Here is a 25,379-nt window from a genome sequence, read left to right on the forward strand (position 1 = left end):
TCTCAACTAGAGTTGCTTTTCTCCAACATTTTAGCATTTCTTTCAGTGGAAGTGGGGGGGCTGGGCACTGCCACATTCCTTGGACGGTGTTTGCCTCGACAGACATCACCCTGAGCTCTTGCCTCAGTGCCAGCAAGCAGACTAAAGAGAATTAAAACTGGTCTGAATGTCTGTCTTTGCATGTCAAATGAAGTAATATGCAGATACGCCAGGATCCAGTCACTAACGACGAGTTATGGGGATTTTAAAAAAAAATAATACAGAGATAAACTCTCAGCAACTTGGATTTTGTGTGGAAGCACCCATTTACCAGACGAGGTGATCGAGTGGTTCAAAGCAATGCGACTCGTTCCCAGGATTTCTCTCGGGAAGGGCAGGCGGCTGCCGCCCTGCCGGCTCGGCTCACCTCACCTCACCGCGCCCCGCTGCCCTCGCCGTGGGGGCAGGCCCGGCCGAGGGCTGCGAGCCGCCGCGCTCCCGCCTCCGCCTGCTGCGGCTCCTCCGGCGCTAACCAGCGGGCTGGGGCGTGCGTCATGGCACCTCCGGGCGGGCGAGGCCTCCCCCTGCCTGCCCCTCGCCTGCCCCCCGCCTCCCGCCGCCCAGCCCGCCGCACCGGCAGGACGAGGAGCGAACAGTGAAGGCGCGGGGGGCTGAGGAGACGAGGAGGAGGCGGGTAGGAGGGGAGGGGGGAGCCCCAGAGCGGCGTTCCGGGAGCGGGTGGGTCGGTAGCAGATGCTGCCTGAAGAGCGAAACGGGGCGTTCCTTGGAGCTGGGCGCTGGGACGGCGTTGCCGGAGAGCGGGGCGAGCTGCAGAGCTGGACGGCTTCGCCGGGCGGTACGCTCCGGCGCTGGCTGAGGGAGGATTCCCTCCTGCCTTGCCTTCTTCGCAGCCGCGCTTCGGAAATGAGGAGGAAGGAGCCAGGGCAGCCCCACTAGCTGCTGCCTGTAGTTGGGACCTGCCGAGCGCAGACCTGCCGTGCCTTCGGGAGGCACACGCCACGCTTGCTCTGCTCTGCAGTTGCCTTCAACACCTTTCCAGGATGGTATTGGGAGAATCGGTCTAAGAGAGTTTATTTTCCGACTCTCTGCTGGAACGACGCGTTGGTTTGGCTGCTACAAAGTGATGTTTTCCTGTGGGACTTGTGGGGGCACCACGGACAAGCCTGGTACAAGAGGAGGATAAGCTGCCTTTCGGATCAAGGTTATTTATAGCTACTGCCAAAAAAGTAAAAGGGCTGGTTTATTTTTCTTACTGCTCTGGATTTAACTTATTTCCCGCTCCCCAACCCCCAAGATTTTCTCCGTGCCTTGGTCTGAACCATACACAGACACTGTGGACTCTATCTTTTTAAGCTGCGGCACCATGTTTTATTTATAAAGGAGATGGGACACTGCAAACCAGTTAAATGGATTATAGTTAAGCCATCACCTACAGAAGATAATGTGCTGCCTTCTGTAGCGCTTGTTCATTTGGAAGGCTTAATCGGGAGATTTCAGATACAGATTCTGACGTGGAAAAACTAATGAAGCCTTCCATGGAGAGTCAGAAATATTTGAGCCACTGCTGTTTTTTGCTAAACTTCGGTTTTCTGTGATCTTGGAAGATTTCTGTTACTTTGTTACTGAAGCACTTTACATTTTAGGAGAGGGGAAAAAACCTCACATCCAGGTTAAGTTGCATTTAAACGGATGCACTGATTATGAATGACCTCAACCACCTCATAAGTTATGATGTATATTTTTGTATCTATGCATCTGATGCTAAGGGCAAGTTTACTGTAATTCTTCAGAGTGCTAGTGTTTTTTAAATGTTTCCCCTGTATCCATGAAAGCAAAGGTATAGTGGTGTACTTAAGTGAATACTTTCAGGATGGGGAAGCCTCTTAGCAGGCCAGACTGTCTACGTCAGAATCCTTCATGTGTTGGCAAAGGGGAGGAAGATGAAGATCTCAATATTGAGGACTGCTACGTTCCTCAGAGGTCCATCTATGACACTGTGCGACTGAATGAACAGATTGACTCAGGCTCTAAGGGCAGCCTTTCCTCAAGGCATTTCACGGACAGGACCTTACCCTACAGTCACAGAACACTGGACATCAGCACTTTGTGCTCCAATGGTGCCCTCACTACTTCCAGTGTTTTTGAGCTCCGAAGCCGTGAAGCTAACAAGTTGGATGAAAAAATGATCTTCGATGCTCTAAAACTGAATAGTGATATAATTCGGACAGCTGGATTACCCAAAGCAAAGTCTCACACAGAGAAGAAGGAGCATAGGCGATCATGGAGAATGTTTGTTCCGCCCAACTTTTCAGATTACACAAACAAAAGTGAATATTCCTTTAATGAAACTGCTGATATGTCAGGTACAGCTCGATCAGGCAAATGCAGATGGGGTACGAATTCTCTTACCTCGGAAGAGGATGATTCTGGTTTATGCAGCCCTCCAACAGAAAGGGAAGAAAAACAAGATACACTGTTAGCAGGGGAGCAAGCTCAGACACGAAGTTTATCTTCTGCAGAAGATGTCCATGAGGTAGGTCAGTTCAGACCATATTTTCCAGGAATTTGCAGAGAGCAGCAAATCCCAGTGCTTGCAAGTGGTAGTGTATCCGACAAAGAAAGCTGCAAATTGGCTTTGCAAGACATTTTACCCTCTGAAATAGTAAAACAAAGCAATGGTCAGATATGTGACAGTGATCAGGAAGAGATGGGGGGGAAATACTCTCACTTACAAGATTTTGAAGAGAAAACTCTGTCATGTGAAGATCCTCTTCCAAGTGATGGCAGAAGTATTTCCTTTGGTGAAAATGAAGTGGAAAATGCATATGAAATTCATGAAAAAGCTAAAACACAAGTCACAGAAGTAGAGGAGTATTATATGGAAGATGCACATCATCGTGTGGGTGTTTATTATGCGAATGTTCCTGTAAATACTAGTGACTTGGATTTGGCAAAATATGAGATTTTACCTGATACAGAAGAATCCAGTATAGCACACAGAGGCTCAACTGAAATGGTATTTTCTGTTCAACAGCTTGAATTAGATAGTAATGTAAGCTGTCCAAAAGCTATCCCAGGGAGAAGCAAAGGCGATATCTGGCCAACTGGCATCCAAGAAACCTTAGATACAGTCTGCAATGGCCTACTGTCTAACAAGGTAATTTTTTGTAAACAGTGGTAGATTTGTAAAACGTAGCCCTAAAGAGCTTTGTTTAAAGCTGTCTTTAAATTTTGTTGTCCTGGCAATTCAGCAGATGCAGCAGTCAGTGTCATTGGCTAGCGCACACACAATGTCCTAGATAGATCTGTCCGTTCAGAAAATGAATTAGGGGCAACTTCGGAGAGAGCTGATTACTTCCAGGTGGGTGGGGCAGGGTTCTTTATTGCCCAGCTGGTGTGGGTTCCCCTGGTGAGGGGTGCCTCCTCCTTGCACCCCAGTTTTTGCTAGGTGTGTGCAGAGTGCGGGGTCCCCACAGTTCCATTGCAGTGCAGCCACAGCCCGTGTGTTAAACCGGAGCAACCTTACCCATCAAGGTACAAGCAACAGTATCAGATCCTTGTGGTTTCCAAAGCAGGCAGATTAAAGGCCCTCCGCCTCCCTCTCTGAAAGATCATTTTGGCGTTTGGGTGCCAGAAAGCAGCTCTGACGTTCCGGTAGTATTTTACAAGCACAGGATCTTGCAGAGCTTTGCAAGTGGTAGATGAGGTAAGAGAGTAAGAAGTGAAGCTTTGTAATAAGGCAAGGGTGTTTGTCGGGTCTGTAATTTTTTTCTTCCCACTCTGGTTGAAATCTGAGATACTTGAAGCTTTGTTGCTAAGTTGTTCTGGTAAACTTTGGCCGCAGCAATAATTGTAATTTATTTTAAGCTTCTCTCTGCAAAGAATGTACGCATTTCAAAGGGCAGATTATGGAGATCAGTCCTCTCTGTGCTAGGAGGTTGCTCTCAAAAGATGAAGCTTTATGGCACATAAAAAAAAGAATTTGTTATTGATTCTGTGTGGAAATATTATCCTGCCTCCTCCCTACCCTACAGTCAAGAAAAACACAAGCATTTTCCTTTTTCTGGGAGCAGACAGCTTGTTGCACTCAGTTTTTATGTAACTACAGTCTTAGAGTTTTCAAGGTCTTTTTGTCTGTAAGAGCAAACATTTTTAGGTGTGCTTAATTTATTTTACCCCTCGTGTTTTGTGTAGTTGCTCTGGATCCTAGATTGACTTGTCAAGCTGGTGGGAGCATGCTCAGCCACCTGAGGTCTGCTGCTTTAAAAGCAATCACTTGCCACACTGTGTTTGCTTCAAAAGAGGAGAGTCACTGATATGTTCAAAGTGCTCGCAGCTTCAGGATGCTGAGAAAGGTTGCTTTGAATGCACGAAGTGTACACCAAAACTGTTACTGAATACTGCTATAGAAATAGAAGGATTTAGGGTCAAAAGTTGAGCATTCTTTAGCATTGTTTATTCATTGGTTATTTTTCACTGGCCTGTGTAATTAATTCAGGGGCTTCAGGCCATTTTCTGATCTCATTGACACTGGTGTCAGTGCAGCCTAATGCAGCTGAATACAAATGGAGATTTACATTTCTGTTGCTAATGGTAATAATCTGGCTCTGAAAAAGCTTAAATACCTGAAAGAGCAAAAGAAGGCAAACAGAATACTGCTCAAACTGCTGTTCGGGTACGGTCAAAGCCCTGACAATTTGCAAAAATATCCCTCAATGAAAACCCATTCTCCTGGGTGCCTGCTGGGATACTGTTTCAGCAGCATCTGTAGTGCCTCCTCCCCACTTCTTACCATTATATTCTGCTAAAAACTACCTTAAAATCTCTCTTGCTTCACTGCTTCTTTTACTTAAAACTATTGCTTTTGTCCTAATTTGGAAAAAAAAGTGCCCAACTATCTCTCTTGGTGTGTGTGTGTGTGTTTGAGCACTACTTCAAAATCCTTCTGTGCCATTTTTTTTGGTAGGTTTTGTGGATAATTAGACAGATGAGTTTCTCCAGTCTAGAACTTTTCCCTCTATTAAAATTTGTTTCTATTTGTTTTTTTTCCCCAAAACTTTCTCTTTCTCTCTCTCTCTCTCTCTCTCTCTCCCTTTCCTTCCTGTAAAACTGCTCATGGAAATGCACGTCATTTTCTGTCTGCAGTGTATTGCATTTACTGAGTTTAGATATAGTCTGTTCTGTTTACATTTATTATTTTTTTAGGAAGGTGCTGATGAGGAATGGTTTCCTTTTTTTCTAGACACCAATTGTCTGCATTTTTTTGTTGTTGTATGCTGTAGTGTAAACACCAGATGCATGCTATGTCAGAAGATACAGTGTTTCATGTGTCTTGGATTTCAACTGCAGGTGTTCCAGAAAGAAGAAATTGAACCCTTGCAAGTAAAACAACAGGAGGTAAATTGGTTGGGTCAAGGCCTTATTCAAAGTGCTGCTAAAAGTACCAACACAGAAAACCTTGAACATGACCTTGAAGATGTCAACACCCGATGGAAGACTCTTAATAAGAAGGTTATTATTTTGTATTCTACTCTGCCTTTATCGTGTTCTTTTTGATTATTTGCTTACAGGCATCTTTCAAAATACAGGAAATTAAATATTCCCTAAGAATATGGATTATATTACTTTTCACAATCACTTTGATGGTAATTCTTAGGATAAGATTTGTATCACTAGTAGCCAGAATTATTACTCTTGTTTATAAGGTTTAGTCAGACTTTCTTTAGGTCTGTCCAGGATTTTTCTACAGGAAAGACTCCTGTAGGACTATGGGTTTATTCCTGCTTAAGCAGAGCAGAAACATATGCTAACCCAATCGAAGAGTCTTGAGCTGTGATACATTCATGGGAAACGTAGCTATCCCATTTGTTGCCAGCCACTTTCAAGTAGCTCTCCAGTCTTAGTTCACAGATTTTTTCACTTTGTTGTATCACTTTTTCCTCATGTACACTGTTGTGTCTGTGCAGTGCACAAAACAGTGAGACAGCCCCAATGAGTGTGACTAGTGGTACTTTTACTTTATAGCATATTAAGGGATGTATTGCTTGAGACATCACAAAGTACCACTGATGTGGAAAATTGGCTGTAGATGTTTTTTCTATGCTTTTGGAGAGTCCTCTTCCAGCAGTAGCTGTTGGAAAATGGAAAAGGTGGGAAGTAGAAACAGCATTCATTTTTCTCTTCTCTGTCTTCCTTAAGGAGTGGTGCAGCAGCACCACAGACATCAGTGGTTTGCCTTCTTTCCTATTTCTTCTCTTTGAAGGGATTATTGCCTTTATTAAGAGTTGCTACTCCAGATTTCTGGCTTGGTCTTTCTATAAAGAAAATAAAGAACATCTGAAATACAGACATGTAATAGTGTAGCACGAGGATCTCTAGACTAGACATACTAGAGCAGTCCAGTTTGCTGGGAGTCAGGCTCTTCTTTTTGTTGGATATCTGTAGGCCCAAGTGATTAATGCTAAATTTTGCCATAGTGCTGTTTTAAATAGCTATGAAGAGGAGAATGATTGTAGTGCCAGATAGTATTGCCAGATAGTATTGCCAGATAGTCTACAGATTTCTACTGCCCATTTCACAGAAATAAAAAACAAAGGTGAGTGCAGTCTTGTCTTCTACTTTCTTTACAGGTTGCCCAGCGTGCTGCACAATTGCAGGAAGCCCTCCTTCACTGTGGGAGATTTCAGGATGCCCTTGAATCTCTGCTTAGCTGGCTCATTGATACAGAAGAACTTGTGGCTAACCAGAAGCCACCATCTGCTGAATTCAAAGTTGTGAAGGCCCAAATACAAGAACAAAAGGTAAGTAAAATGTCTTCAGAATATCTCTCCTTCCACTGGATCAATGAGAATAAATTCCCAGTCTTTGGAAAAGCATAAAATTAGATATGTTAGTAGATTGAAGTGTGCTGAGGTGTTTAAAGCAGCCATTTGTTTGATACTCAAGAATCTGTTCAGGGTGGGGAGAAGTGCTCATCTTCTGGGACATGAGACAAGGAGTGACACTCTGCAATATGAGCTCTGGTTAAATTATTACCTGTATTTGGAAAGGATTGCTAAAGGTCCATTGGAAAAAGAGAAAGTATAAAATCCAATGTTAGCCCATTTGGAAAGTATGAAATAAAAGCTATTAAATTTTCATGGTAATGATACCAAGGTATATATAGGAGATTACTTATGCAGACTTAAATATTTGGCTCTTGGGAAATATTTGGCTGTTGGGAAACAGCCTGTGCTAATGTAGAAGCTCTATCAGTATTGTCCACTTCTGCAAGTTTTCATAATGGTTAGTAGGAACAAGAACCCATAGTGTGGCTCATGAAACATGCAGTCCATGCAGTTGGCCCACTGTTACCTAGAGATTGAATATAAATTCCCAGTCAGTACATGTTGTCATGTTGGGATGTCTGTGGAGCCAAAATGGTAATGTTACCAAAGGTAACTAGAGAACAGAGGAAAGGAGTTTTTTGAGACAGAGGTGTGTTTTATTTTTCACAAATAAATTAATTTATTGGACTAGATCAATGAACTCTATCGTATCCCTACCAAGTGATGAGTTGGTTATACAGTAGGTATTTATACGTATTTTCCTATCTCTATATATATCAGAATTGTCTTTGTGTTGCCAATTTTAGGAGGGCAGGCAGCTTTCTCAAAAATATTCCTGTAAAATATATCATATACTCTAAATAGCTTGTTTCCCTCAATGGTATTAAACATAACTTTTTCCTCTGTGTCTTCACTCTTTGGGCTGCAACACATCTTTACCCCACAGAAACCAGAGGTTGTTAGGGCTTGGTGAAACTCTGCTATTCATAGCAAAGCAAAACAAAAATGAACATGGGTTGGCAGCACAAGGGCGGGGGTGCTGTGTGGCATGTGCCTCTCTTTTATTCACAATATGAGGAAAATTTTGTTTGCTTCAACACGTTTTCAAGAATCCTTAACTTTTTCTGGTTTTACACTTGTGTTATTACAATGTTTCTCAATGACCTGGTGCCTGTTTGCTTTTTCTGTAGCTTCTTCAGAGGTTGCTGGATGACAGGAAGCCTACTGTTGAGGCAATCAAGCGTGAAGGGGAGAAAATAGCTGAGTCAGCAGAGCCTGCTGATAGAGTGAAAATCTTGAAACAGCTGAGTTTCCTGGATAGTCGATGGGATGCATTGCTCAGTAAAGCTGAAACAAGGTATTTGAAATTCTTTCATAGACTTGAAAAATGTAGACACAGAATTTGATAGATGATCAGAAGCAGCATCTGGAGCTCTAGTGTGAAATCTTACTAGCACTTACATTACATTACATTATTGTGGCTTGATGTTGGTACTCTGAAAGAAATGTGGAGAGAAGTGACTTGAACGGACCAAAATCTCTGGAAATAAAATTCATCCCAAGATGCTACAAGGAGGAGGCACTCAACTCTCCCCTTTTTCTGCTTGATGTCATTCATATAATTAGTTTCTACAACTTGGAGATCCTCATACTGTTGGCTGCTGGTGTACCTATGGAAGGTGATAGTTCTCAGAAAAAAGGATGATCAGAACATGTAGATATATTCTAGCAACGCAGAAAACACCATAACACTGTCTTTTAAAGGCATTGCAGTCCAGTTCAAGTTCCAATTAAAAAAAAAAAATCCAAAAAACACATACACAGAGTATCTATGTATGCACGCATGTAGATTTACGAGGTGTTGTTGATGTATAAAATACCTGCAAAGTTATGAACTGTAAAGTGTCTTTGAAGAAATCTGTTGAAAGTGTTGCTGGACGTGTTTTTTGGGTGGGGATTAGAAAAAGGACAGGCTTGTTCAGAGTAGAAAGAAGAGGAGCATGCATAAGAAGTGGTCTGAAAAAGCAATGTAATTAAAAACAAGAAAGAACGTGGAATGTTGAAGAAATGGAATTTCAGTGAGCAGTGAAGCTTTACAGTGAAGAACAAATGGATGTGTTTGGATTTTGGCACTCAGAGTAGCACTGAATTCAGCTCTGTTTTCTCCTACTCAGTTTGGTAGTCTTTCTTCAGTTCTTTTACTCTGAACTTTCATTGTCTCATACTAATAATATGATTATATAATTAGTAGAGTCAGCCACTAATAGATGATTGTTTCCTTCTTTTTCCTTTTATTATTGAAGGAATATGACTCATTAACTGGGGTGAATGTTAATGTCATGTTTAATTTAATACTGTTCTCCCAGTCTGGTGCTATTTAATTAAAAATCAAGGTGCAATTTTTTCCAAACCATGCATTAGCCACAAGCTCATCTCCATATTTCTTTGACCAGTCTGTGGCAATGCAGAGGAGATTTGAGGATTATTTTGAAACCAACATAGAGTACTTCACAGAGTGTTCTGAGGCTGAGTGTGTCAAGTTTACTTTTTTTATAAGTCTTAGGAAGCACATACAACAATAGTTTTTATTAGTTGTGAGGTCCCCATTTGTAAGAAAATATTGTGATATTCTTCACATAAACCAGATCTCTCTTGAAGTCTGCTTGTGTGAAAGCTGTTCAGTGGTGGTTGTTGAGAAGACAATTCCTGTAATCAAAAACCTTCTCTGAAATCTAATAATCTGAAACAAATATTTCAGGCTTCATTGAGCTTTTACCCAGAGCAAGAGATGCAAAAGTAGAGCCAAATAGTTTTGTTCACATAATTGAACAAATGTTTAAAGACATCTTACAATATTGGAGGAAGCACGACAGTATGTTCTGGTTGATTAAACCTTTTGCCTACCTTTAAAAATTGTATAATAGTTGAGGGAGTGCAACTTAATCCTTAAAGAAAAGTAGAAACTTGAGAACTATCCTAATTAAGTATAAAGCCAGTTCTTGCTGAATTGAGCGCTCGATTGTTTTTCGCAAAAAGCATATGAACAAATTGATATTCCTTTTATTTGTGAAACATTCTTGTTTTAGCTAGAAGAGTTTCAAACCACTTTGAAAGTTGGGGTTTTTTGCTTATTCTTTTTACTTCTACGTTATCTTGTTTTTTCATTGAGTATAGTGTATATATTTCTTTTTTTATTTGGTGACTTGTTCCTACAATAAAAATTATTTCCCTTTTTTTGCAAAGTATTCATGGGGCTTTTATTTTTTAAGCTATTTCACACTTCATTATGAAAAAATAACCTTTCTCTTGGCATGTTGGTAGGAACCGTCAGCTGGAAGGCATCTCGGTGGTAGCACAGCAGTTCCATGAAGCTCTGGAGCCACTGGTGGAGTGGCTGACAGCCACAGAGAAGAGGCTAGCAAATGCAGAGCCCATTGGAACTCAGGCCTCCAAACTGCAACAGCAAATTTGTCAGCATAAAGTAAGATACAAACCACACACTTGCTTGTCTCATTCTTTTCAGATGTTTCTGTAAAGTACAGCACAACTGGCAAAGCTGTTGCGGTGTACCTATGTTCTACCATACTGCATTTCTTTCCTGTAATTTGAGTTTTATATATTTACGTTGGCAGTAAGTTCCTTTTTCATTCATTTTTTATTGAGTTCCATTTACATTTCTTTTATGTTTTTCTGATTTTCTTTTCCATTATTCTTCATTATTTAAAAAAATATAGGCCTTAGAAGATGATGTCCTAGCTCACAGTAAGAGTTTACATCTGGCCATTAGCACTGGTCAGTCTCTAAAGACTATGAGCTCCAGGGAAGACAAAGATATGGTGCAGGAAAAACTAGATTCTTCTCAGGCCCGATACATTGAGATTCAAGAGAAGAGCAACAGCAGGTCTGAACTGCTCCAGCAAGCTTACAGCAATGCTCAGATTTTTGGGGAGGACGAAGTTGAATTGATGAACTGGCTGAATGAAATCCATGATAAACTGAACAGATTGTCAGTCCAAGACTGGGACACAGAATTGCTTGAGAAACAGCACTCTGAACTACTGGTATTTTGATTTCTGTTCATTTATTATTTATTTCATTTAAAATTTGATTTATATTTCCATACTTCATTTGTTTTTCATTAATATGTTTTGTTTAAAATGCCAATATACTTATTCCAAATAAAAATTATATTATTTGTTGAACGTGTGCTAACACAGATGACCTTTTCTGTTAGGATCTTCAGGAAGAGATTCTTCTTAGAAAACAAAATGTTGATATGGCTATTCAAAATGGCTTAGAGCTTCTCAAGCAAACAACAGGTGAGAACTCACATGAAACTATGATTCATCAGGCTTTTTTTCTTGTAAGTGCTTATGGGAAAATTAAAGAGGAACTTGTAAATATTAGTTTGTATTTGCTGGTTTAAACAGTTATTATTTTTTTTGTGTAGAGAGTTTGGTACTGTATTATTTTTAGTGGAAAATTATTTTAGTGAACCTGCATTCCATTCCTAATAGCAGATTATGGACATTACTCATAATGGAAGGCTGTTTGGCAGTGGATGCAGTCAATTCCCTGCAGGCATCCACAGATGAACGAGATATTAGACTACCTTTTACTGCAAGAGGAAAGCTTCATCCATTGGAGCTAATGCTGTGGGAAGAGTTGCATTCCAGTTGTACACAACATGTCTGTTCTGTAAATCAACATCTGCAGATTTTCCAGTGCTCCTAAAGTTCTTGAACTCTTTAAGACACACATATGGTTGGGGGGGTGGGGGAAAGCATCCTTTTCTGTTCCAAATGTAGACATTATGCATAAGTCTGTAATGAAACCTGAATATATACTAATAATTTTCAGGGGAGTGTTTTCAGACATCAAATATTTCTGTAACTGAAAACCTAATTAGTATTTTGTTGGTTTTTTTCCTTCAGATTCTCAATAACCCTTTTAAAACCTTTTTTTTTTCCTTTGTAAGTGTAGTGAATTAAAGGACGGATTTTTTTAAAGGACATTTGTGTTAAATATTGGATCAAATTCCTTACTTTCTAATAGTTCAGTAAAGCAGAAAAAGACAGGACAGATCCTGAGCTGAGGTAAACTTAGTAGCTGTGTGGACTTCAATGACAGAGTAATTTATAACAGTTAAGGACTGACCTTGTCATATTGGTTGATCTATTTTATACATTAAATATTGAGTTTGCTGTAACAGGTCTGGTTTGGGATTTGGAGTTTGGTGGGGTTTTGGGGCTTTTAAATATTTGTGATCACAGGAAATAATTTCCCTCTGATATTTTAGGTGATGAAGTTGTAATAATTCAAGATAAACTGGAAGGCATTAAAGCGAGGTACAAAGACATTACGAAACTGAGTTCTGATGTGTCCAAGACCTTAGAGCAGGCTCTACAGCTTGCAGGGCAGCTGCACTCAGCTCATGAGAATCTCTGCAAATGGCTCGACGAAGTGGAGATAGAGTTACTCTCATATGAAAATCAAATACCGAAGGGTGAAGAATTAAACCAAGTACAAGAAAGACAAAAAGTAGGTTTTAGAACCTGTGAATTATTTATTGCTGTATGATTTTGCTAGGTTTTGTGTGGTTATGTTTGGCACAAAGTAATTTATTGAATAACTGATTCTGGCATCAGATTGTTTGACTAAATGTAACAGTGGTTAAAAAACAAATTCATTTTCCCATGTCATCTGTCAGAGTCCCTTATGAAATTGAGCTGAGGTTTATTTTTAACATGACAGCAGCACAACATTCACCTCTTATTCAAGTAGCTACCTAATCCTGGGAAAACTCCCAGTTAGAGTAAGTTATTTTGCTTCTCGAGTTGTTTTGTGCATAAAAGCCTGTGAAGTATAAAAGAGCGTCAGCATTTCAAATACATAGATCTTGTTTAACAATATTTATTTCAAAAGAAAAATGGTAGTATAACCCAAAGAGGGTGGAAATGTTGAAGAGGAGAAGCAAAAAAATTATCTTTCCATTTTATTTCTTGTAAAAAGAAATGAAACAGCAATGGGGATTTCTGCACAGGTAAAAATTCATTCCTGAAGCACTGTATGATGTTTTAATTGGAACTTAATCCAGTAATTGCTCATCTCAGAAGTCACTTCAATTCACTGTATTTTGTTTTCTTACATGTCTGATTTTGCTTGCTGGTGTTTTATTTCCTTACGGAGTTGCAGGTTGCAAAGATTGCCTGTTAGTTTTTTTCCTTTGGCTGCTTCACTGAGTGGTAACAACTCTTAAAAAACTACGCATAGTTTGAAACTTTCATACTGACTGAAGAAATAGATTTAAGGTACATTCTGTAGAAAATTACTTTCAAGAATCACCTGCTTTTCTGTTAAAGAGCTTACAGTATCAAAAAGCTAATTCAGCTTAAAATAAGTGTACTGATTTACCCCTTTGGTTTGCATGGAAAACATTTCAGTTTTCAACTCATGGAGCAGTCAAAAACATAAAAAACCCATGCAGGGTATGTGTGTTCAGCTCATATGCAAGCATGTTTACTTTAAATGGCCTTTTTTCAGGAGCTGAAAAAAGAAGCAAAGAACAACAAAGGCTTGCTGGACACTCTGAATGAAGTTGGCAGTGCTTTCCTGGAGCTGGTGCCATGGAGGGCCAGAGAGGGTCTGGACAAGATGATAACAGAGGACAATGAACGTTACAGATTAGTGAATGACACGATTTCTCAGAAGGTGGATGAGATAGATGCTGCCATCCTGAGATTCCAACAGGTACTAAAAACTGTTCTTTGTGAAGTAAACAGGTCTTCTTGGGCAATATGTAACTGAACAAAAGATGTCCTTTAATAATGTTGCCAAACGTTTTTTGTGCTTGAGCAGCAAAAGGCCTGTTTGAATGAAATGGGGCTGTTAAGATATGAATGCCAGAACTCAACTAATTTGTACACTGCTGTAGTTGTCTGCCATTAATTGACAAAAACATCAGTCTTGTAGCTGAAACTATTCTGTGGCTCCCTAAATGGGAGTTTGCTTCAGTAAGAACTGAGTGGCTCATGTCTTCTGTAGATCATGCTTTAAGTAAAATATGACCCAGGTCCCCAACCAACTCTATTTAACACAACACTGCGATCACTAAGCTTGCCACACCTTTTAGCATCAGCTGATTGTCTAGCTCCTCTATACCTTCTACAATTAAAAGCTGGATCATCTTGTTCAAGCTGTAGTGGAGGATTTAAGTAGCAATTAGTTTTAGTCATATCCACAATGATTTTCTTCTTGGGGCTTAAAAATTGAGTTACCTAATGTGTGGAGGTTTCTATACATACACAGGGGTGTATGTATAGGTACATTTTGAGAAATAGCACTCTAATTTTGTTACTAAATAGTCCTATATTTAGGCTTGCTTATAAATGCACTGTGAAACCACAATTTTCCAGTGTCTGCTTACAGTTCAGGCATAAAAATAATGGTGGAGTTTTCTGTCTCTGCTAATACCTTCCACAAACAGTTGTAACAGGACAAGACAGCTTACTAAAAGATGCGAGCAATAACTCAGATCTCCTGTATCTGAGGTTAAAAATAAAGGGTGATTTATTTATTTTTTTTCCTGTTTTCTTTAATGAATGAGAGAGTGTGATAGAAGAGTATAAGTTAGCTCTCCTTCATCTTTCTGAATTTTGTGAGTAGGGTGCATCCCCTAGAACAAGTTCAGCACATTCAGCAAACTAATGTTGAACGGGCATGTTACACCCTAGTACCACATACCGCTGGCCTGCACTTCAATCCATCTCATATCACCACAATATACTCCTATATTCTGTGATGAATATCAAGTGGCTTAACATGCTTCCAGTGAAGGATAAGATTGTTTACATGTAGCTTAGAGAGACACATGAAAAATATAAAATACTTTTGAAGAGGTCTCACCCTAGTGAAGGAGTGCTAATGTAGAAACAGGAGATCATGCTCTACTTTCAGGTTGCTTATTCTTTACTGTAAAGCAGCCATAGAAACTGCTTTAGAAAGCATTAATGGAGCAGATCAGAGTGTCATCATTCAGCCATCCCTGGTTAGAAATACCACAATGCTTAAACTGGATAGGGATGAAATATGTAGTTACTCAAGTGAAGTTCAAGGTTCATAAATAACTGCCTTGTACAATGGGAAGAAAACACTTCAAACTCTGAATGTAGGAAGTGCTTTTTATTCCCTAATGTTGTATTTGAACATCACAAACTGGAAATCCTATAACCTCAGCAAATGAACCTGAGAGTCCTGTCCTTCCTCAGTGCTATGTGACCCAGAAGTTTATTGCCATGCCTGGATTTTGTTATTTGCATTAAATATTTGCTCAATATTATTTCCATATCCATGGATATTTGCTATCTGGAAGCTGAATTGCAATTAATTTATTCATTTAACACATTTGAAATCACCTTTTTACATTTTCTTCATCTGGATTATAAGTAGATAGGCTACTGAAGATCTTGGTTGAGAACTGCAGTTTCTAAATCCAGGACTTAACTACCAGTAGTAAATGTGCTTCGTGCTAATGTTTACAGTACTGACTGCTTCAGAACATACCTTTCTATTAGGAAGTCACAATATTTAGGACAACCCTTACTTTCTGTTACTTTAAATTAGAAATGACATATAGTGAAAAAGAATGCTTGCACTCTCTTTTATGTAGTAAATGGGTTATAAATGCTGAAAAAAATAGACTCATAAAGAATGAAATCTCAAAACTTCTTTTGGTTTTTGTGTGACTCATGACTAACTACTAAGACAAGACATTTAGTGGCTAAAGTGAACTCCAGCTACTTTACAGGAGCAGGGCTGTTGTGGTGTACAGCCACAAAGACACAGAGCCTCAGATTTCAAGGAAGAGAGGGACTGAGTGGTCAGAAGAGACTTCTGAGGAAAGTGTGGTAATCTAGAACACAAGTTGCAGGTTCTCACCTGACATGTCCTGATTAACTTTGACAGAAATTCAGAGCCCTATTATTATTCAACTAATTGCGGGGGGTGGACAGAGTTTAAAATAAATGAATGAGTATGTTCCTACAATGAATATTTTGTCTATCTGATCATCCCAAGTAATTTTTCTCTATGGGTTACTCAACACTCCTGCTGTTGAGTACTGCAACGTGTATGTGTGCTAGGATAAGTGCCTATAAGCTTGAACTGAAGAGAAAATGTATTATTTTTTTAAAATTCGGTCTTTTCAGAAGAATTCTATCCCTACAGACTTGAGGATCTCATGCTTTCCTTTGCAAATTAGTAAGAAACAGGTCCTTTAAGTGCTCTCATTACTTTGGTGCTTTGAGGTAATTTCTGAAACATTTTAGTGTTGACTAATGGTAGTCAAAAGTTGATCTTCCTGGAGAAGGAGCAGCTGCATCCAAGTGCCCCAATTTTCACATTTAATCCAAAGTCTAGTTTGGGATGAATTCCTGTCTTGTCTGAATTCAGTGGAGTTTTTCCACTGATTCAGTTGGATTGTGATTGTTTTGCCTTTATCATTTAATACCAAAGCAGCTCTTAAGATTAAAAGGATAACATCAAATAGCTATTTCTTATGATAATTGCAACACTAGCAGTAATAACAAGCATAGAGGGGAAAAGACACATGAATATAGAATAAAATAAAAGGTCTAGTTAAAATTCTGGAATTATAACCCTTTTTATTTTTTATGTCAGCTAGAGAGCTGTATGGAAAAATGCATTTGCTTCTGTTGCTTTGTCATACTTATGAATTAAGCTGCTTGCATTACAATCCCTCAGAACGATTTTGGACTTTGTATTTCATTTATATAAAAACCTCATGGAAAGTGAGCTGCTATCTTTCTAACAGTTCAAAAATATGTTTTTAATCTTCTTTAAAACTTTTGGAACAGTCATTCTAATTTCATGTCTATAGAAATGCTGAACGAATTCTTGTCTCCCTCATTTAGTTTGATCAAGCAGCTGATGCTGAGTTTGCCTGGATTGCAGAAACAGAAAAGAAACTGATGTCGCTGGGTGACATTAGGCTTGAGCAAGACCAGACCACAGCTCAGCTACAAGTTCAAAAGGTAAAAGAAATGCTTTTCCAACTGTCATGTTAATTACTGGCTGGCACACTCTCCATCCAGAAAATGTACTGGCATGATTTAATTTTAAGTCCATAAAAATGCACTTCAAAAATAGTTTTTGCTCCATGTTTGCTCAACTCTTTTTTGGCTGATTTTTCTTGTTTGTTTTTGTTTTGCTTTTCTTCTGACCAATTTTTATTGTGTTTCAAGGCTTTTACCATGGAGATTTTGAGGCACAAAGATACAATAGATGAACTTGTTAAATCTGGGGCTAAGATTATGAATACGTGCACTGAAGAGGAGAAACAGACTATGAAGGTAAAGTTCCTTAAATTGCAGCTGCATCAGTAGACAGGCAGACAGTGTATTTGTTGAAGGATTCGTATAGTGTCTTTTTTGAAATACCAGTGAAAAAGCATTGATTGCAGCCACTTGTAGTCTGAGGATTGTACTGCTTGAAGAAATGCTGTTGTGTATTGCTCTCCTTCCTTCAAGAGGTTCAAAGAGCAAATACTGTGTACTTGCTTCATAGCCTAACACTAATTTGCAGTGCCATTTATCATCTATGGTAAGTAGTATTTTAGCCAATGGATGATTGACTGAATATGTATTAGTCACCTGGGATGGTGTGTGTGAAATCTGGCTGTTTATCTTCTCCAGTTCTCTTGGGTCAGTGATGCTCTGGGTGTGTGTATTTCTGTGCCAGGTTCAGTGGTTGTGCACCTCAGTGTGAATCTTTAGCTTCATTTCTGCTGATTTTAGCGTAGACTTTACCTGGCTAAGATCAATCCATCCTGTTGACTAACACAGGCTATGAAAGGCCTCTGTTTATTACACACACACAGTGCCTGATATTTGGGCTACATACATATATATATACAGGCAGATTTTTTTTGTGTTGGCATATAAGAATGGTTTTGTTATGGGGTTGGGTTTTATTTGTTAAATTATGGTTAGTCTGAATAGGTTGTGTAAATTTAGACCTTCCAATGATCACCCTTCTTGAACAGCAATACATCACTAAGAGTGCTCTGCTGCAGAATCTCTCAATAAATTTGATTTGCTCTTAAGTGAATTTAAAATAGTTGTGGTGTTCAGTCTATGAAATTGTAGTCATAAGGGAGCAGGTTTATGTGATTCTCTATTAAATATTTTTATTTATCAAAAATACTGTATATCTGTGAGTTAGGCAATGTTTTGTCCTTTGGATAGCATCTCTGTACTTAGTTTACATGCAAGACGTAACAAATGAAAGGGTAGCTTGTTCTGCCAAAAAAGAAAGATTCTTTCCTTCACATTCAGTGGCTTGCTTATATGTCTAGTTTTTCCAGGGCTAGCATTTATGTGCATTGTCACATATAATACTTCATAAAAATGGGCAGCCCTCCACATGAAAAATATATAGCTAGTTGATCCTTTCTTTTATTATCACATGCTCAAATACAGTAGATGTAATGTTTAAACCTTGCAGTTCTATCATACTATTAATGTTAACACACCCTCATTATTTCATGCATGCTAACCTGGAAAGTAATGTTTTGTGGTTTCTGCTGCAAGTTTGTAATCTTATACAACAGGATACCCTCTTCTCTGGCCAGATTTTAAAAAACCTCAGATTTTTGTTTGTTGTTCATGATGCTTTGTTTCAGCAATGCTGTGTAAAATGTAGCTTCTGCCAAGTCGCACTGAAGATAAGGATCTTCCAGTAAGGAAGCAGGGCTGAGATCTGCAGTCAGATTGTTTGCATCTTGACCAGAAGCCCTATGAATAAAGTGTTATTTGTAAATATCAAGAGCATTAAATGTGTTCTAATTCTTCCAAAGTCTAATATTTTGCAATATTAGTTTTGTCTACCTTGTAGACTGGTATTGTAGCAACATTATCAAAACTAAAATGTGGTTCATTGTGGTTTGGTGCTTTAATTATCAAAGATTGTTTAGAAATGAAGGTAATAGATATGTTGAAACACCTGGAAAAATCTGTTGCTATTTTTCATTACTATTTTACAGAAAAAAATGGAAAGCCTCATAAAGAAATATGATGCAGTCTGTCAAATGAATTCTGAGAGAAACCTCCAACTGGAACGGGCTCAGTCCCTGGTTAACCAGTTCTGGGAGACTTATGAAGAACTTTGGCCCTGGTTAACTGAAACAGAAATGATCATCTCTCAGCTTCCTGCACCAGCCCTTGAATATGAAACTTTAAAGCAACAACAGGAAGAGCACAGGGTAAGCATTTTGCCAGTTTTGAAAAACAGTGTCAAAAGCCAAAGCAGTGTTCTGCTTAGACCTTTGCCACACTCTGTTAAGTGCTAAAACTCCAGACAATTATACTTCTGTGGAAAAAAGAATTATTTAAAATACTAATACAAAGGAAATAAATTTTCAGTCATACCTGTACTGTTTCTCAAACTGTGCATGCAAACAAGATTCTCTGCGAAAGCAGCAAACGAGGTATAAAAGAGGAGAAAAATGGAAAAATTGTAATTGTAGTGGGAGAACTCAATGTACAAAAGTTAATAGTTGACAAGTTTATTTACAATTACATGTTAATTCCAGCACTGGAAGAACAAACCAAACTGATAGATAGAACAGACATGGGGTGTTGTAACAGGAAACAAAAGAAGGTAAAATACAGCTATCTTAAGAACTGGAGCGCCTTCTGTCAGCATGCTGAAAATTAAATGCTGCCTTTGTGTACAGTTTGTTTACAAATATGCACATGTATTGATGTTGTGTACATGTAAAAAAAAAAAGTTTTTTGTTTTGTTGGTATCATTGTAACTAAAGTTAGCTGAGCCAGGAAAATGAACAATTAGAGGGCCAAGAATTGATTGCTTGGGTCCCAGCCAATCCTGTAATCATTTCTCATGTCAAGCATGTTTGTTTATGTAATAATTGAAAGAAATAATTGTTTACCATACCATCACAAAATAGAGGCAACACTGTTGTAGACTGGCCACCATATGGGCTTTCTTACATGGAGGAAAAACCAACTGGGATAAAAATCAGTACATTTCAACTATGTCTAGTAGTATCACATGGAATCAGATATACGTCACTGAGGTTAAAAAACTGCACGTTTTGGCACATGCAAAGCCCAAATGGCTACTGGAGATACCCGACTCTCCCTGCTGAGCATAGAGTAACTAGTTCTTTTTATTTTAGCTGCCTCAATTAAGTGACTCAAGATAGACAGGGTGAACTCTAGCTTCAAAGTCTTGTTTAATCTGAGACCAGTTAATGAAGATGTGCCTCTCTTATGCATTGATAAACACTGGGTTCACTCATTTGTCTTCCTCCTGTGTCCACAACGAGCAAATGTGCTCTATGAAGTCTAGCTATATAACACGAGCTTTACAAGCCATCTTGGATTAGTCACCATGAACCAAATCATGCTTGCTTTACTTACATGATTGTTTCTCATCTACTTTAATCATTCTGCTTGCATGACAGGCCCTTCAGATGAGCTTCTATTTTTGCATTTTCCCTGGGCTATGCCATTAGCTGAGATTTGTTAGTTAAGTAGAAGATTAATGTCAGGCAATTTTAACACGCAATCTGATCTGAAATACTCATTTAATGGAAATGTTTACCCAATAGTAAATCACAGAGAAGAGCAAATAATTTATTGTTCTATTACAAAAAGTATTTAAAAAAGAGGGTTCTGAATGTGAATTGAAAAGATTTCTATATTCACTTACATTTCTGTGCTGATACATTTACTTATTACTATCTTTGTTCCAAGTCATCGAATTCATAGAGTTAATTCTGTGTGAGTAACATGCAGTCAGTTTGGCTTGAACAGAGTTGTGAGCAGAGTACTAGCATAAGATTTGGACTCATAAATGTGCTCTCTGGTGACCCTGTGTCAAATAATCTCTGTTCACAAAACTAAACCACACTTATTTTCTAAAAGCTTCAAACTGTGCTTTGTTTTGCCTTTTCTTCTTTCACTTGTAATCAAAATTTTGCTGTCACAAGGTATACAAATACCTCCTCAGTAAGTAGCTAGAGGAGAGGTTTTTTTGTATTTTCATTGCTGTTTTGTCATCAGGAGACTGTGGAGAGTCATGGTCACTGTCTTTTCAGTCTTCCCAACTCCTCTTCTGGGGAGGAGCAAGTAAGCAAGCCAGTATCAGGATTTCTTTTTAAGGAAAGGACCTTGGTTGAAGAGAAGAGGATTTATTTACACAGAAACTGATATAGGTCCTTTTCTGCGTCTTCATTAATTTAAACAAACTCTGAGCTGGGAGAAACTGGGTACGTGCTTCATGGTCCTCGACAGGGGCTACAGGATAGAGACGTGGAGTTCACAGCACCAAGAGGGACTGTGCCTCACAAGACAGTGGAAATTTTCTGAAAAGGGAGAAATGAGCTGAGAAAACAAATAAAACTAGATTAGGCTACTCCCACAAAAAAATATTCCCATTTGTCAGAATGCAACTAAAGGAAACCAGAATTCTTAGGCAAGTTGGAAGACGCCTTGTGACCTTTCACTTTTACAAGCCTGCACAGTCTTTTGAACAGTTTTGACTTACTTTGTGAGTGGATGGTGATAGGGAGTAGATAGTTGAGATCAAATTTAATTTACTTATTAAGTACTTCTCAGAGTTTGTGTCAGTTGTTGTGAAGACAGAGGAGTCTTGTGGCCAGAGGGGAAACATTTAAAGTATGTTGATAGGTCTCTACTGATCAGTCTTCCTTGTCCTTTTGTCCTTTTCACTGATTGCTTTGACTCCTTCTTGTGGTAGTTTCCTCATCTTAAATCAAGGATAATTTGAATTAATATGCTTGCAATGCTGGTGCCTCATTCTCTGATGCTCCTCAATGGAAGGCTTGGTGGCAAGTGACAGATGACAACATAAAAAGTATATATGTGGTGGTGTTATGCACGTCTGCAATATCGTTACCATTTCTGTCATTATAGGTACTAAATAGGATGGGGAGTTTCTGTTGCTAGCATTGTATTTGTAATTAGCATCTTATATTTTGCCTGTAATCATATGTCCTACAAGAGTATCACATGAGCCTTCCCAGTGTGTCTCTAATTGTGATGTTTCATGCCTGGATAGCTCTGTGTTGCAATGGGAGCTATCACTGGCAGAGGAGTCATTAACTTCATTTGATATTATTTGTGCTTTACATTAGGATGAAGGGTATTTGTTTGGGATTTCTTGCCAGCTGGATGTGTTAGAAGTGTGGACAGCTGTAATGTGATGGTGCAAGCATAAGAAACTGATAAGTTGTTTCATTTGTTATAGCAACTGCGTGAGCTGATCGCTGAGCACAAGCCACATATAGATAAGATGAACAAAACTGGGCCTCAGTTGCTGGAGCTGAGCCCAGGAGAAGGCTTTTCCATCCAAGAGAAATATGTGGCAGCTGACACCCTTTACAGTAAAATTAAAGAAGATGTCAAAAAGCGAGCCCTGGCACTGGATGAAGCCATTTCTCAGTGTACCCAGGTATTAATTTAAGTTTAAAATGTAATGGGATTCATTCAAATGGAAGGATTCACAGACATTGTCACTTACAAATACATATACATATAGATATGTCTCAAGATCAAACTGCTCTTTTATCTGCATTTTTCAACCTAATCACCCGTGAATGGTCAAATCACTGCTTAGGGCATTCGTTTTTCTATTTCTCAATAGGTTATAATTTCATGTATCAGTCAAGATTATGTTACAGTTGAAGAATGTTATTGCTTCTTAATTACAAAGTGAAGAAAAAAAGAACATTTGGTCTAAAAGTGTGGGATTTTATTTTCAAATTATTCCATTTCCTCTTGCTGGTCTGTTACTAACTGATTATTTGCTTGTATATGGATAAAAAAGTTGATCACTAAACTTGAGTATAGTTATATCTCAGACTTGGCAGCTTTAGTTACAGTGTGTTAACAAGGGAACTAGAGGATAGTTTGGCACTGATAATAGCATTTGATCTTTGCAGCAGACCTACAAGAACTTAACATAACATAAGCTTGAACTCTTAAGTAAAAGTGTTGCGAGAAAAGTTAGACCTCATAAAATGCCATCATAAGCATAAAATTCAGATCAAATCCATGAAACCTGTGTATCTTAGGTTCATCAGCCTATGCAATGAACCTTGATAGGAGTATTTTTAGGTATCACACTCTAGAGACTTAAGGTTTTTGTCATTAAATTAAAACTGAAATTTTTTTACCTAACCCCAAATTCAGAAAAAAACTTGATAAAACCATGTATGAGCCCATACAAAAACCTGAATTAAAAAATTCCTTCTAAACAACTGCTATAGGAAATTTCCCATTTTCTCTGTTTCCTGAAAATTAAATACTGTATTCTTCTTGGGACTAACATACTAAATACAGAAATAGACTGTAAAGCTCTCATCATTCTAAATAACCTTTGTCATAGGTCATTGTACTTAAGTCAGATTCCTAGTCCCTGCAGAATCAGTTTAAGAAGCTAAGGAAAAAAGTGAACTTGGGTATCATCCTGCTTTTGAACTGCTTATAAATGTTTTATTATAACTAAGTCATCCTAAACACTTTCTTTATTCCTACCTCTGAAAGATGCCTCATTACTTAGATTCAGTATTTAGCATAAATGCTTAGCCCTCCCCATGTTTGGAACTGCACATTTGAAAACCAAGATATTTATCTAGCATTTGAGTCCTGGCTTTGTATGTGATAGACATTAACACCTTGTACTGGTTAAGTACAGAAAGCAAGAGTAAAAATGCATTCTTTGGTAACAGCTAGAATATAATAAGATGTTGGGAAAATAATTACATATGCAATCCTTTAAGGTTCATTTTATATACATAAATGTATATGCAGATGACAAAGCAAAACACTGTAACACCCAGAATGTAATTTTATATAATCTACTTTTTTTGTTATTAAGATACATAAATATATATATTATCATGACTCTGTACATGATGGCTAGATCAGTGTTTGTCTAGACAGTCCAGGAAGGTTAATTATTTAACTCTTCAGATTTTAAATTATATTAAATTGCATTATGTATCAAAGGCTGGACAGAATGAGAAGTTGTAATTACTTGCATTTTCTTCCTTTTAAGTTCTAAAACACCTTGTCTCATTCATTAAAACACTGAATGCACTGATAATTTTAAAATATAGTATATATGCCCTAAAATTACATGTGAATTTTGCCGATTTAATGTCAGGTTTTTTTACTTTTGTACACAAATATTTTTTTTCAGAAGTCTTGAATATGGGAATGCTACCTATCTTTCATAACACATTTTGCTGTTTTTTATGATATTCATGCTTCTAACAAAAACACTTGAGTCCATAACATTAGTCACAGTCTCTGATTTGAAGTGGGTAGTATGGTGGGAAAATGTAATTATATTTTTATTGCCTATATACCTTTGAATAGAAAGGATGTAACTATTTCTTCACATAAGGTAATCTTGTTTTGCTGTGCTCTTTCTAACACCTTGCCCAAGTGTAGTCAAGAGTGCTTTTGTAGATCCTGGGGGACCATTAATTGTACCCACAATTTCTTAACTTCTGCAATTTGAAAGGGACATGATGATGAGACAGTTTTAGGAATCTCTGTGGGTCCAAAAACATATAGTAAACTCGGACCCATACTGAAGGATGAACCATATAAACATAGCTGTAATTTAGTTTCTGGGCACCTATCTGGGCTCAGTCAAAGTAGGGTGAAAATAATACACACTGTTGTGTGCTTTTAGTTGCAGCAAGTGACATACCTTTACTGCACTAACAAGCATCACCTGGTAATAACAAATGTCTTTGTGAATCATAGACTGGTTTGGGTTAACCTGACATATCGCATCTTAATCAGTTGTTATGCGCCTTATGTTAATCCTGATAGGAAAATGTATGCATTTAATATTGAGGTAAATATCTTTTTAAAATAATGACACCAGAAAAACATGGCTCTCCAAAATAAGGTGCAAATTACAGTATGAATTACACAGGAGTACATGCAGGTATCTTCATATGGAATGCCTCATGACTGAACTTGGGCTTCATATTAAAAGTCTTTAATCTAGAGGAAGTACCATTTTGCAAGGCCATTTTTGTAATTTAGACATTAAAAGAGAGGAAGAATCATAAAGACATTATTGCAAATTGCACATACATATGTTGGATAGTGATATTAAATATGTTAATTTTAAAGTACCTTTTTCCAAGGCAATGCCAGATTTCATTTTTTCAGCTACTGTTTTCTAATTTCTCTGCCACTTCTTTCTGTCCTTTGCAACTCTTCCAGTTTCATGACAAGATAGATCCAACTCTTGAGAGTCTGAAACGCATAGTTGAACGTCTGAGGCAGCCACCTTCCATCTCAGCAGAAGTTGAGAAGATAAAAGAGCAAATCAGTGAAAATAAGAATGTGTCAGTGGATCTGGAAAAGCTTCAGCCAGTGTATGAGACACTTAAACAGAGAGGGGAGGAAATGATTGCTCGCTCGGAAGGAGCTGATAAGGACATATCTGCTAAAGGTA

General features: G+C 38.3%; 1 protein-coding gene across 4 annotated transcripts in view; it reads left to right on the forward strand.

Annotated features, from left to right (window-relative positions):
• DST (dystonin) overlaps positions 1-25,379 on the forward strand; it is a 289,353-nt gene that overhangs the window by 217,801 nt on the left and 46,173 nt on the right. For all 4 annotated transcript variants that reach the window (XM_030446905.1, XM_008495643.2, XM_030446906.1 and 1 more), the window contains 13 exons: positions 5,350-5,511; positions 6,630-6,800; positions 8,018-8,184; positions 10,149-10,308; positions 10,562-10,888; positions 11,062-11,146; positions 12,127-12,368; positions 13,371-13,577; positions 16,760-16,879; positions 17,090-17,197; positions 18,889-19,107; positions 22,143-22,346; positions 25,145-25,376. In XM_030446905.1, coding sequence (XP_030302765.1) covers positions 5,350-5,511; positions 6,630-6,800; positions 8,018-8,184; positions 10,149-10,308; positions 10,562-10,888; positions 11,062-11,146; positions 12,127-12,368; positions 13,371-13,577; positions 16,760-16,879; positions 17,090-17,197; positions 18,889-19,107; positions 22,143-22,346; positions 25,145-25,376 — 2,404 coding nt within the window. The remainder of the gene's footprint in view (positions 1-5,349; positions 5,512-6,629; positions 6,801-8,017; positions 8,185-10,148; positions 10,309-10,561; positions 10,889-11,061; positions 11,147-12,126; positions 12,369-13,370; positions 13,578-16,759; positions 16,880-17,089; positions 17,198-18,888; positions 19,108-22,142; positions 22,347-25,144; positions 25,377-25,379) is intronic.

This window comes from Calypte anna, chromosome 3 (assembly GCF_003957555.1).
Source record: "Calypte anna isolate BGI_N300 chromosome 3, bCalAnn1_v1.p, whole genome shotgun sequence".
NCBI classification, from domain to species: Eukaryota; Metazoa; Chordata; class Aves; order Apodiformes; family Trochilidae; genus Calypte; species Calypte anna.